Source organism: Apium graveolens, chromosome 1, assembly GCF_009905375.1.
Source record: "Apium graveolens cultivar Ventura chromosome 1, ASM990537v1, whole genome shotgun sequence".
Lineage (NCBI taxonomy): Eukaryota > Viridiplantae > Streptophyta > Magnoliopsida > Apiales > Apiaceae > Apium > Apium graveolens.
In genome coordinates, this window is record NC_133647.1 from 4470717 (window position 1) to 4484719 (window position 14003).

The following is a 14003-nucleotide window of genomic DNA, read 5'->3' on the forward strand; positions in this document are numbered from 1 at the left end:
TTGTCGAGCATATATTAAGAGGTATTTATTCGATTTTTTTAATGATTTTAGTGATTTTTCTGTTGAGATTAATGATCAAAGTGAGACGTGACATTCACTTGAAAATAAGCAACTCTGCAAATTTTTCCATTTAATCCTACCAATTCGACCTTGAAACCAAATAATTTGAGTCGTTCGTCTTCTTTCCTGCACATTCCTCACATCTCACTGGAGGAACCTTACAAAATCAAATTCTCTAATATTCCATCTAAAAGACTTGTGTTCAGGAACAACCCAATATCTTCACACGCTTTTCTGGGTAAACATTAGACCTAGCAAGAAATAAGGCTTCGAAGCATGTTGCACAGCAATGTTAGAAATTAGGATAAATTCAACCACTACAAGCAGATTTAATCAGTAAGGACCTATGGAGAGAATGTTTTGCCTTTACTCATCTCGACTCTCAACATTGCTGAGCTAAATAAGCAATGCAGCATCTTTATAACTCCATTTTCATTTTATTACATATCATATTGTAATAAGTCACCGTTTAATTTGGATCGAGTATTGCATACTTAAAAAAGACATGCAAATCGGCAAAACCACATGAAAGAGGCCACTAAAATGTAAAAATAGTTGCTCTAATTGCCTTCACGTTTGCCTTTTCCTAGATATTTTCTTCAAAGCCAAGTACTGTTGCAAGGACTTCGATACATCACAGTTACATAACCAGAAGTAAATTTTTAAAAATTTTACATTCCACAGAAGAACATTGGCAACACCTCCGACACCTTCTTACTTCCCTCAACAGAACACATTTTGCTGCTGCTATTTCATTTGAGATGGCCATAGATTACTCTTGCATTATCCAGGAGGAAGAAACAAATTGTCATTACAGTCCACACTCCAGATTGTGAGTTATAGTTCATTGCATTTCAGGTATCAAGTTACCTTTATCAAAGGCAACGAGTGATAGGGATGAAGCCTGCAATGCAAGTAGTTCTTCTCTGCTATACTTCAACCTTTGATCTACATCATATCATTTACAAATAATTAAAAAAGCACATAAAGTACTGAAGCTTCTGAATGTATAACTACAGAAGAGCACATATGCGGTATCTCCCTCGCGGTTCGAATCTTGTCGAAGACAAGGTGGTTGTGTGAGTGAGTTGAATTAGTAAAAAAAGAAAAGCACATACCAATAAAGTCATCTTTTTTAAGCATCTCTGGCAACAGTACTAGTTTCCGCTCTTTCTTTTTTGATTGCCCTGTCTTTGTAGGTACACCTGATGTGGACAAATATTTGGAGATGCTTTGTTCGGATGGGACGAAGTGATAAAGTTCATGTTTCAATTCAATCTGAGGATTTCTCTGACTGAATAAAAAGAGATCGTCCTTAGTTAAGAGCCAACAACCACTCAGATCCAGAACCTTGAGATAACTTGGAGGTTTGAATGATTTAAGCCCTTGTCCAGTAAAAACAGCATCATGCAAACTAAGATGCGTCAAACTTTCAATAGATGAGAAGCGGCACAGAGACATGTCCGTCAGGGGACCGCCAAGATAAAGATGGTTTAATTTATGCAAATTTGAAATAGGGTTCAGCGATCCATCTCTTAGTTGGGTATTCTCCATATACAACATTTCTAAGCAGCTAAGATTCTGCAACTCTGCCAATGATGGGACTGTATCTCGCCCAGAACCTAACTGTTGAATTTGACCTGGAAATCCAAATTAAATGTCTCAGATAACTAAATATCATCTATTCCAAGATGCCAGAACAATAACAGGTTATTATAAAGTATCATATTTGAAATAGGACCATGTTAATATAAATATGCAAGCCCATCCAAGGCATGTGGCGATTCACTTAGCATATATATATACACATATATATATATATATATCATTTTTATATTAAAAATTATTTTTAAACAATCTATATTTAGTACTATGTGCAATTATATATTACATAAGATTCTGATAGTATGTAAATAATAAATACAACAGACGAAAGAGTAATATACAGTAATATTTGGTGACTTTAATAGGATACTAAATTATTATGTAAATAGTGAACATTATTATTACCCAAGAGGAACTCTCACAAATTCAATAGAATTTAAAGCAAAAATTATAAACAAAATAGTATAAATCGTCTTTCTGATAAAAAAAAATTAATTATATAAGAAAAATAATTTATTAAAAAAATTTATATTTGAGAATATGTCAACCAAAAACCTTTATACAAATTGATTACAAAACATACTTTGATTTGCTTCAACAGTATAGTATTGATTAATGGCACGATTTACATCTTTTAATGCTAAATATCATAATATGAACAGAAAAATAAATTTGGTCTCAGTATCAGTTTACCACATCTCACTTCATGACACATTACATAGTGTATAGATATTGTAAATCAATAAAGCTTGTTTATATACATATGCAATAAGAACACAATTTATACATGACCTAATAACACGTATGTAATGTATGTTGGACACCTAAATTATAAAATTCCTGGATCAGGGCAATTCTGGTTAAAATATTAAAAAACAACCCCGTTCTTTCAATATAACTATATAAAGATTATGCTAAAAGTGTTCCGCCAAAATTAACACTAACCTAAGTCAGTTTTCAGTATGTGAACTTTACCCTCTAGTTTATTTTATTACAATTAATCTATTTTGTGTATTGTAAACATAAAATTCGGCAGGTAAAAATTAAGCCAGTAACGTAAATCAAGCATGATGGTGAGCTTAAGAAAAAAAACATGTGGAAGTTGAGTATGACATCATAAAAGTGCAATATCAGCTTACAAACCACAAAGCTTGTACAGAAGTATTTAATCATTACATCAAAATCCCGTCTTCCTAAAGGAGGCGTACCTTTAATATTTGTACCACTTAGGTTAATCACTTTCAGTGAAGGCATTGCGCTGAGGTGTGAGATAGCAAGATCGTCAATAGGCGTGTTAGCTAGCAATATGGTTTCAAGTTTTGGAACACGCCCAACTAAAACACTTACTCCAGCTGAGCTCACCTTTGTGTTACTGAGATTTAGGAATCTTAATTTCGCTCCTATGTGTGCAATAATCTGAATAAGATCATCACTGATCGGACAAGAGCTGAGATCCAAATGTTCTAGTGCAACCAGACACGACAAAAAGTTGAATTCTTGAAGCGAAGAGTTGGAAACATCCAATAGAGTAAGAGAACTAGTATCAACGTATGAAAAGGCTTTTAAAACATTCACAATTGTTGCTCCAGTAAGTATAAGTTCCCTCAAGTGAACTTTGTCCCCATGCCCTTCAAATATAGAATGTGTAATGCAATTACTCATGTTAAGAAACACAATAGAGGACAATATGGGTAACTTTGAAACCTTTGACCATGCTAGATTTAGAAATATCAACTTGGGGAACATTTTAAGCACGGAAGCTCCTACATTTGATACTTCACTCCCCCAGAGATCAAGGTATTGTAACTTTGTCAGGACCTAGAAAAGTTTAAAATCCAGCAATGAGCTTTTCAGATTGTAATTCAGCTTGATAACAGTAATAATATATATTTTCGAGCTTGAACTGAAGGCATCAAATGGGATAATATATTGACAAATAAGAAAGGAAAGACTGATTCCTAAAAAAATGCTCAAGTATAAATAGAAATAAGTTCTGCCAGATAAGAAAGATACAGAAGTTTGTTTGCAGGTATTACTGATCCAAAGGATCACTTGAACAAATTCCTAAAAAAAAAATTAAGGGTCATGCCAAACAAAACGAGGGTCCACTTTAAAAAAGAAAACATTGGTTTAAAATATTAAAAGTACAAAACAACCAGACAAATGGATAGACTGCAAACCGCTCACAAAGCTTTCATATATGATCACTCGAAGAAAGACTTCCCAGTTCCTACAAACAATAAGGACATACGCTGTTAAAATTTACAGGAAAAATACCTGGAGAGAACAGAGAGCAGCATCAATGACGGGTAAGCCTCCCAAGTCCAACAAAGATAAATTTTTAAGCGAAGAAAGAAGTGAAACCCCATCTGATGTGACCCCTGTCTGTGAAATGCTTAACTCCTCCAAGGTCGGAATAGACAAAAGATGCTTAATTCCAGCATCAGTGATCTTAGGGCATCTAGAAAGATTTAGCTTTTTTAAACTCTTCATACCTGGGATAAGATGTGAAGCTACTATACATTATACAATATTAAGAGCCAAGTAAATATATTTAAGTTAAAGAGGAGGCATTCATTCCAACAGACAAAGCATATTTTAAGTAAAAACTGTACAGTTAAACTAATGAGGTATACATTTTCAATTATTTACTAAACATTAAGCATGCAGATTCCTAGCGCACCCATTGATTTGTGACACTTTTTTTGTGTAGTCGTATTTGCCAATAACTCATCCATGTACATACCTGCAATGGGCCAAATTGCAGAACTACTAATTTTAGGGCAACCCGCAAGGTTCAAAGAATTTAGATACGTAAAGGCACCCAAGTATGCCATCCATTCCAAATCAACAGTGCTCTGACCACTTAGATCAATCTTCTCCAATGTGTTCTTAAAAACTCTACAAGTTAAGAGAACATAACTAAGCTGTAAATACAGTGTAAAAGAGATTCAGAAATTCCATAAGTTAAAATACTACTTCCAGGACCACTCCATACAAAAACGAAAAAGAAAATACATCATTTACACGAATCAGAAATTATATCTAGTGCATACATCTACATCTACCAACACAAATAACCAATCAGTTTTCACAATCACAGGTTAGACAAGAAAATGTTCGCTAATAGCGGGAATGAAATTGAAATAAGCATACAAAATAAATAAATATCTAAATAATTTTCGATAAAAGCATACTCCACATAAACCTAGCTCATACTCCCTCCGTCCCAATTTATGTGTCATGTTTGATTTTTTGTGGTCAAATTGACTCAACTTTGACCGTAAATTAAACATCAATCTTTCATTATTTTAAAAAATCGAAGAATACATATTAAAGGAGATCACATGTACTTTCTAATGATATAATTTTTATAATTTTTTTCAATTATATATTATATGAAATTTTCGGTCAAAATTGAGGGAATTTGACCGCAAAAAGTTAAACATCATGGATAAATTGGGACGGACACATGAGTCAAAATGAAAGTCCAGTAAAACCTCGGTACATTAATAACATCGGGATCAGCAAATTGCAAATTTTATCAATTCATCGAGAATATTAACTAATCATATTAATTGTCCAATTATTACTTAGGATTTACTGAAATAAGAAAGGGAATGAAGTAATACCGAATGAAAAAGAAATACGAGTACATGAACACGAAAGTATACGAAACAAAAGGAAGGGGGAAATACTCGAGGAGAGAAGGAAACATGAGACGTTTACGGACGAGGCGGTGCACGAGAGCCTCCGCTAAGTGTGACGGAAGGCGTTCGAGAGTACGGCGTTGCTTTCGCCACTTTTCAACGGCCTGTTGAGTCTCCGTCGCGGCAATTACGCACAGATTAATTAGTGTAATTTCTTTTTCCATCCTCTACACAGATCGCGATTCAGATTGAGATTGTTGTTTCTCAGGGGTTGTTCAGTTGGATAGATGTGTGTACTCGTATAAATGGGTCGGGTTGAGATGTACAATTATATAATTTTATTTATTTATAACAGATCTCAAAAATTATTTAATAAAATAAATAAATAAATTTATAATTTAAATTGAATAATATGATTATGAAAGATTAAGTTATTTATATAATAAGTGTATTACACCTACATATTATGATAAATTTATTTAAGAACTACTTTCGTTACATATGTTATTCTTATGTTATACTCCCTCCGTCCCTCCCAAATGTTTACATTTGGGTGGGGCGCGGAGTTTAAGAAAAATGATAAAGTAATGGAGAAAAGTTGAAAAAATGAGTAAAGTAGTGGGACCGATTAATATTATATATATAAAGTGGTTATAGTGGAGGAAAATAGTGGATGTAGTTAATTTAAAAACTATAAAAACTTTACTATTTTTGGAAAGTTTTGAAATGTAAACAATTGGATGGGACATCCCAAAAAGGAAAGTGTAAACAAATGGGAGGGACAGAGGGAGTATATTTTATGAGATTAATTCTATAAATAGATCCGTTAAAATTTAAACTTTACTTCAAATCAGTAATAAAAACTTACCATAAGTGGTTTTCAAAAAAAAACTTACCATAAATAACACAATTCAAATTTAAAATTGTATTGTAAAGTTTCTATAATTAAAATGGGTCATAATAAGTACATGAATTTTTTATAAACCTAATATGAATACCAAACATAAAAATGAATAGACCACTGGGTCAAATTAAAGTTAAAAATCATATCATAACCAAAATATGGATACCAAACATTAGGAAAATGTTATCCAACAATTTATAATATATAGATTTAATAAAAATGGTTTATTTTTTCCCGAAGAAAGAGATATATTTGTTTTCGAAATATATTATACACTCCATCTCATTTTACAGGTACTTTTTTGAAAAATTGCCTTTATTAAAAGAAAGTTGTTTTTTTATTTTTTAATTTAACTTTTATCCTTACCAGTATATAATATGTGCAATGCACAATTATTTTTATCATTATATGTTGTAAAATATAATTTTAATAATATGTCAATGTTAGGATTCAAATCTTATATCTTTCAAATAATAATTTATAAAATTATATTTTACAGTTTACTTTAATTTGATCTAAGAGTTCTAGATTGAGTAACCAAACAATCAACCAACAACCAAACTTTCAATTTTCGTTTTTAATATAATAGTATAGATTTATGATTTTATATCTAATACATTAGTTTTTATATAAAAGTGAAGTTGTATTGCAAATTGATGAAAGTTGAAAATTTGTTCGTAAATTTACATTATATGTGGAGGACAAAAATTAAAATAGAAAAAAAAATCATAACGGGCTAATATTTCAGATAGAAAGTGTACATTTTATCTCAAGTTAGTGTTTATTATTTTTTGGATTTATTCCAAAATTACTATTTTATATAAAAATTGTGAAAATGCAATTTTATATAAAATGATTTAAGTGAAAAAACTAAGGCCCATTTTCTCATTTCTGTCTCTAGGCCCTCGAACTGATTCCTTAGCTAGCCCACCAAGTAAATAAAGCCTTAGACATCCTGGCCCATACCATTTGCAAGTTCATAAAGCTTTCAACAAGGACTAGTTGAAAAATTCGAAGTGTCTCATAATCCTAAAATGCTCACTCCTCTGTTGGACTACAGTATAAATCCAGCTGGGCTAAGACTATCTCCGGTGCAAAAGCCCAGGTCCAACTCCTTTGGGACCCTTTTACATGCCACATAAGTCAAAACAGATTTTATAAAAAAATCGTCCAACTTCCTCCAATGCACAGCCCAAGTCCACTTCTCAATGGTCCCACTTATTTATTTTTTATCTAATTTGTACATCATTTTAAATAGCTATTAATGATCCAATTAGTTTTCTTTATTATAATAATTTGTATGAAATGATAAATAGTCATTTAAAAAAAAGAAAGATAAATTTAAAAATATTTAAATTAAATTACATAATTAAAAACACACATTACAAGAATAAAAATCACGCATTACAAAAACTAGAAAAATCATAAAATTAAAAACATTACATAAGGAATAAATTAACGATTATTATGAAATTGCGAGATATGCTTAATCAAATCAGCTTGGAGTTGTCGATGTTGCTGTCTATCCCGAATTCGAATATTATTTTGGATATACCTTTTCTAAGGGGCAAACGGCTATTCCTTTAGATTTGGTTGTGATAAACCATTTGTTGCATCATCGTAAGTTGGTAACAGATCGAATGAAATAGCATATGTATCTCTCTCGTCCGCGACAATCATATTATGTAATATGATACAAGTTCTCATTATTTTGGCGAGATTATTTGAGAAGGAGAAAGAAGTGAATGTGAGTTTTAAAATTTACAAGCTTACTATTTATAGTGTAAAATTTTGGAACGTTAAAATTTTAAATATTGCAACGGCTATTTAAACGTTAATTTTTTGTAACGTTATTTTGATCAGAAGAGTTTGCAGCTTTTCCATTTCATGCAGCATAAAATTATATAACATTAAAATAATTGGATGGGGGCACATGTTTGCAGATAAAGTAAAGAGTTGGCCAGCCCAACTACTCGGACCTGACCAACTCACTCAACATGCTCCAGCGCTGTAAAAGGAAAAGGGATCCGCGGCACGCTCTCCAACGCAGCACTTGGGTTTGCGTTGGAGTTGCTCTAACATCCGAATATTGTAGATGAACTGGTTACATAATATGATATCGATTAGCTAGTTACCTAACATGGTACCGATGAGCTCGTTACTTAACATCCTCCAAGGCATCAATGCATAGAAGAGCGGAGTGCACATGATCTTAGTTCATCTTGAATAACACTCAAGTGCCTAGCATCTTTTGAATATACTGAAATCTTAGCTGGAAATTCGGGAAATTATAAAGATGTAACCATAAATCAGCAGAAACAGTAAGGTTTGTTTATATTCATATTGCAATGGTACATGAATGTTCTAAAGCTTACAACAATACAACACAAAAACAGAAAAGCTAATGCTATCATACAACTACAGAAGTAAATACAACACACTCTGCACTCTGTTGAGAAGTTCTCTTCTCTTTACTTCTTCACTGAATCTCAGTTCAGTTTCTCCTTTGTCTCGCGTAAATATATCACAACCCGAATTGAAGGAGAAAGAGGATGAGCACATCTTTTAATTCGTCTCTTCGCTCCTTTCTCCCTGCAATCTTCTTTATTAATTTTTACAACTCTCATCTAAAATTACATTGAAAAGAATAACCAGCAAGTCTGGAAAACCGCATTAATCTTCTTTGATCGTGTTCTCAGTTTGGTCGTCGATTAGGCCAATGTGTAACTTGAGACAGAAACTGTTGCAGGAGATGCAGATTGAATATAAACAAACTCAATGCTTTTACCAGCATCCAAATATTTGATCCAAGCTGGAAAGCCATACGAATCACCGGATTTTTTTAGACCCCATAAAGAACCATAGAGGTTTGACACAGAAAGCTCTAGACTTTTCAATGTTTTGCCAGATTTGTTGGTCAGTGTCGTAGAGTATCTGTAGTAGGTTTTACCTCCCGATACCCATGACGTTGTAATCTTTTGTTCAACTGCAATTTGTTGCATCGACGAAGCTGCAGAACAACAGCGAAATTGTAAATGTATCAGTAAAACAAATTATTTTAGAAATTGTAGCAGATAAATTTAATGCAAGAAGCAAAACAATACCTGGGCTTGGAGTCAATGTAACTTTCGGAGTTTGCTTTGGTTTCACTGCAATGGCTTTGGCAGTTGGAAGAATAACTGTACATAAAAAGAATGTACACATTAGTATGGCAGAAACATAAGCTAATTAACAGAATATTATCTTAGCATTAGATCATCAAAAGTATATATTACCGGGAAGAAGCTGATTGTATCCGCTGTGTCCACCGTGTAGTCTAGCCAAAAGGCCAAGAAGAGGAGCATTGTTGTAGGTAGCTGGCTCAGTTTGCTCATAATTGTCTCGTTCATCTGCAAAATTGTCGTAGGCATCTGGTCCTCCAACAATGGCACCGTCAAGGAGATTAGGATCGCTTGATTTTCTGCTGAACCATGTGGCATAGCCTCCTCTGCAGCTAACGAATGAGGGATCATTCTTGATTGACACAATTGATGAACCACGGTGGTGAGTTTGTCTTGGATAGTTGCTTCCGTAACCAACCATGTAGCTTGTTGCTCTCGGATTATCACCCAAAATATAGTCCACCTAATGGTTTAAACAAACAATGCACATAAACATTACAATCACAAACTTATTGACCTAAAGTCTTAATCAACGAATTCCAGATTAAGCCTGACTAAACCCCGCTTAAGAATGACAAGGTCTGTGTTTTTACCTGAGATTTAGCAAACGAAAGCAGCTCGGATGGCTGTACATTGCCTGAAGAACACTTCAGAGTTTTACCGGCTGATGTTAAATAGTCCGAGTACACTGTGAGAAGGAACGAGGCACTAGTAACAAACTGCAAATTGTTCCATTTCTGTCTGAATATGAGGCCTCCCGGAGTTTTCTGAACATTATGATTGCTCTTTCCAAGACATGAACACATGAAAAACTCTGCTTTCTCCTGGTATTGCTCGAAAACAGATGCATGCTTTCCTGTATTCCCTCCCATTAAGAACTGCAACAACAATTTTTAGCAAACTTAGTGTTAGCTCCTTAGCAGTTATTTGGAATTATATTTGAGTCGTGTCATTTTATATCATTCGAGATTTCATCCCTCATAAGTCGGGTTGTGGATCGTGTCAGAAAGCGGTCACATCTAATACAGGCCATATGTCTGAAAAAATGTACCTTAGCAACAAGAGTCTGGACACCAGCATACTTAACATCCCAACCAAATTCAGTCATGGCCCAACCAGTCCCGCCAAGAGCATTGCCATTGTTGCCAAGATAATTTAGATAGTATTCGCTGTTTGTGGCCTTGTACAACCAAGCAGCTCCCCACAGCAACTCATCCTATAATTCCAGGAGAAAGTATTATCAAATGTGCAACAAATTTAAAACAACGAAGACGTTATTTACACTAGAAATGATCGATAACATACAGCGTATCCACTGACAGAACGGTAGTATTTCTGGGCTATAGTGATGCTCCCATCATATTTCCCCCTGTATTTGTCAGCAAAATCGAACAGCTGAAATTTAAAATGTACAGCACACATGATTAGCTTCTCAGAGTAAACACTAAATGAAAAGGCTTTTAAATTCGAAGGAATGTTTTAACTAATTGGCAAACTCGATTAAATTTAGCTGTTAAAAAACCCGAAAACATAGCATTGGTACCTGGTAAGCATGAGAGAGCAGAGTTTTGGAGTAAGAAGGATCTGATCGTCGAAAAACCATAGAAGCAGCAGCCATGGCAGCAGCAGTTTCTGCAGCAAGATCTGACCCTGGATTACTAGTGTCAATTCTATAAGCTTGTCTTGAAGTTGTCATATCTTCTGGCCTTTGCCAGCAGTAGTGGTCTGTGTTACCATCACCCACCTATAAGGTTTTAAAATATGTCGTTAACACGAGTATAATGTACATATCAGCCTTTTCTCGTAACACTTTAAACTCGTAAAATTTAAAATTTGAAGAGCTGGATGTTAAGTACGCAGTACTTCTAAAACGTTAAGGTGTTAGACGAATACTCCAACATGATCTTATACACCGAAAATTTAACACATCGTATCGGAGTAGTGAATGTACCTCTCCATAAAACACATTGGGTTCAGGATGAGCTTTGATGAGATAATCAGTACCCCACTTAACAGCTTCCATGGCATTGCTAAGCTCACCACTTGAAGCCATTTGCTTTCCATATTCAATTATGCTCCATGACATCATTGTTATTGTAAATGCCATTGGTAGTCCAAATTTCACATTGTCCCCTGCATCATAATACCCTCCAACCAAATTCACCTGCAAATATTTTTACATTTTCTTTAATTTTTTTATTATACACATCTCGCAACTTAAAGAATTCTTTCGTTAAATTGAACAATCAATGTACTTGCTTGACATATTTCATTTCGTGAACTGCTAAAGTCCCTAAAAACGTTACCAAATGACGCGTGTCATTTGGTAAAACTTTTGGGATCCGTTTTGGGCTATGTAGCACTACTCTTTAATATCACGCTAAAAATGTGGTTTATGATCACTACGTTCAAATAAATACTCTTTTTTAGCTAACAAAGCGGTAAAGGGTTAGACTCAATGACTAATGAACGAGTGTTTAAGTATTTAAATTTCCGCAACTGACATTTAGTACGTTATATTTATGTAGTAGGGAAAAAGTATTAAAACAGAAGAAACTTACCCCACTGGATTTACCATCTTCAAGGCCAGAATGACTTCTCCATTTAACTCTCTGGTTACTTGGAAGATAACCAGATCTTTGAGCTTCAAAGAAAAGAATGCTCTTAGTAAGAGCTTGACCATAGTCATGACCACCTATGGCAAATGGAAGAAGCCCAAGTAGCAGAAACAGAGGACCTAAACAACATACTTTCATCAACTTCTCCATTTCACTATATGTGTGTGTGTGTGTGCTAGTGTGTGTCTGTTTATACAATGTTGGTAAGGTTTATCTGCTAAAACTTCAAATAAACCACTTAAGATGGAAGGCAAACTCAAACTATATGTTCATATACATACATAAGTATAATGTATCTAAGAGGAGAAGGATTGAGAGGGAGTGGAGAAATAGGAAGAACATTAGGCACTATATATGGTGGGAGGGAGGAAGCAAGGAAGTTGCATATTCTCCAAAAAAGTGTTTTTCAATTTTTCCAAAAAAAATATTTATTTATTAATGACAAAGTGACTAATTACTTTTGAATAACCAACTCGTTTAAAATTTTAAGACGTAATCTTAAGACATCATATAATCGTATCTAGTGGATTATTGACGCTCACAGCTCATCTTTCCGTGATCTTTCTGATTATAATTGAACTTGAGAAAAATGTTCGTTTTATGATATCAGGTTGAGTAATTAACCAATCCAAAACCTCAAAAATGCTAATTGGTTTTTATACTATATTTTAACAATCATGTTTAAATTTTAAATATGGGAGGGTAATCGATAAAAACTGCGCCGCAAAATCTCGTTAAATTACAGATAAATAAGTAGAGGGGTGACATAAATAAATATAGTTGAGAGCAGAGTCCATGTGGCTTTGTTGTGCAATATAGTATGAAGGGTCGGTGTTGGCCTTATGTGCCAAATTTTGTATAGTAAACTTGCAAGTAATAATTGCAGACAATGTGGAAAAACAAGTCGTTAAATTTAAAGAACATGGTACTTTTTCTGTTATTTCATTACTTAATAATTAACAGATACATACAGTTTTGACATGTTTTTTAATTGTGATTATGGAGATTTACTTAGGACATAGGAGTGTTTAACAAAAGTTAATGGCAAGGAGTCCTGTAATTTGTCTTTGCGGTGTCTCTACTGCCACATCTCTTGCTTGCTCTAAAGTCATATTTAATTTAATTTAATTTAAAAATTCATATGAATGTTGAAAATTATTGAATGCATAATTGGATGGAAGAGGGGGTTAATAAGTGAGGGAAATTATTATAGAACAGCTCAAATACATTGGCCAACTTCATTCTTGTCTTCTTCATTAGTGTTTTCTTGGCCTCAATCAGGGAAATCAAGAAAATATTGTTTTCAATATACACTGACATAAATATTTTACGTAAACTACTTATATCTTAGATCATTTTAGACCGTTACAGTATATAGTGCAGTCCAATTTTATAATTTATAATATTTTATGATATTATGCTGCAATTGATTATTGATGAATGAGCCATTCGGCTAGGTTTCGGTTCTCAAAATATTTCAAATTTTTTGTGTATAAATTTGTAAAATATAATGTGTGTATGTTCGGGTTTCGGAAACTTATTTGCTCATTTTATTTTAATAGGAGCTTATAAAACTTCAGCAATTTGAAATTTATATAATTGAAATGAGAAGGACTAATATCTTTTTATTCCAGACTTTTCGAGATTTATTAGATCATATATAAGTTTTCTTCCATCGCCATATTTTTTATTAACTTTGTGAAAAAAAATTAATTATTTTTTATCCCGTAACGTTATCGCCGATCGGCCAAAGATTTATTCAAACGGATCAAAGATGTATTCAAAACGATCAAATTGAAACTTTACTCTAATTTTTTTAAATTAGAGTAAACCGATTTAGCATTATTCCGCTCCGAGCTAGATCTGACGAAGCGGAGACTATTTTTTTAAAAAAAATATGCATAATAAATATTAAATATTTTTCTTAGACAAATTATCAAAAATATTAATTTTTTATTTTTTTTATGATTTTACTATTTATTGAAAATATTTGAAAAATACGGTG

The 14003-nt window shown here is 33.3% G+C and overlaps 2 protein-coding genes across 3 annotated transcripts; both read right to left on the minus strand.

The window, feature by feature from the left end:
• Window positions 1-448: 448 nt before the first annotated feature.
• On the minus strand, window positions 449-5622 carry LOC141659831 (uncharacterized). 2 transcript variants are annotated; one of them, XM_074466766.1, is made up of 6 exons: window positions 5364-5622; window positions 4412-4566; window positions 3943-4160; window positions 2874-3483; window positions 1179-1700; window positions 449-1008 (listed from the first exon to the last, which is right to left on the minus strand). In XM_074466766.1, the coding sequence occupies exons 1-6, from the start codon at window positions 5537-5539 to the stop codon at window positions 905-907; spliced, it is 1785 nt and encodes a 594-aa protein (XP_074322867.1). In that variant the 5' UTR covers window positions 5540-5622; the 3' UTR covers window positions 449-904. The 2 variants fall into 2 exon arrangements, with proteins under 2 accessions (XP_074322867.1, XP_074322860.1); XM_074466759.1 differs by having other exon boundaries at window positions 5298-5622.
• A 2912-nt stretch (window positions 5623-8534) lies between these two features.
• Window positions 8535-12325, minus strand: LOC141659846 (endoglucanase 6-like). Its single transcript, XM_074466776.1, has 9 exons — window positions 11942-12325; window positions 11332-11544; window positions 10924-11124; window positions 10686-10775; window positions 10432-10596; window positions 9974-10258; window positions 9495-9843; window positions 9324-9398; window positions 8535-9229 (listed from the first exon to the last, which is right to left on the minus strand). The coding sequence occupies exons 1-9, from the start codon at window positions 12146-12148 to the stop codon at window positions 8931-8933; spliced, it is 1884 nt and encodes a 627-aa protein (XP_074322877.1). The 5' UTR covers window positions 12149-12325; the 3' UTR covers window positions 8535-8930.
• Between the last annotated feature and the right edge of the window lie 1678 nt (window positions 12326-14003).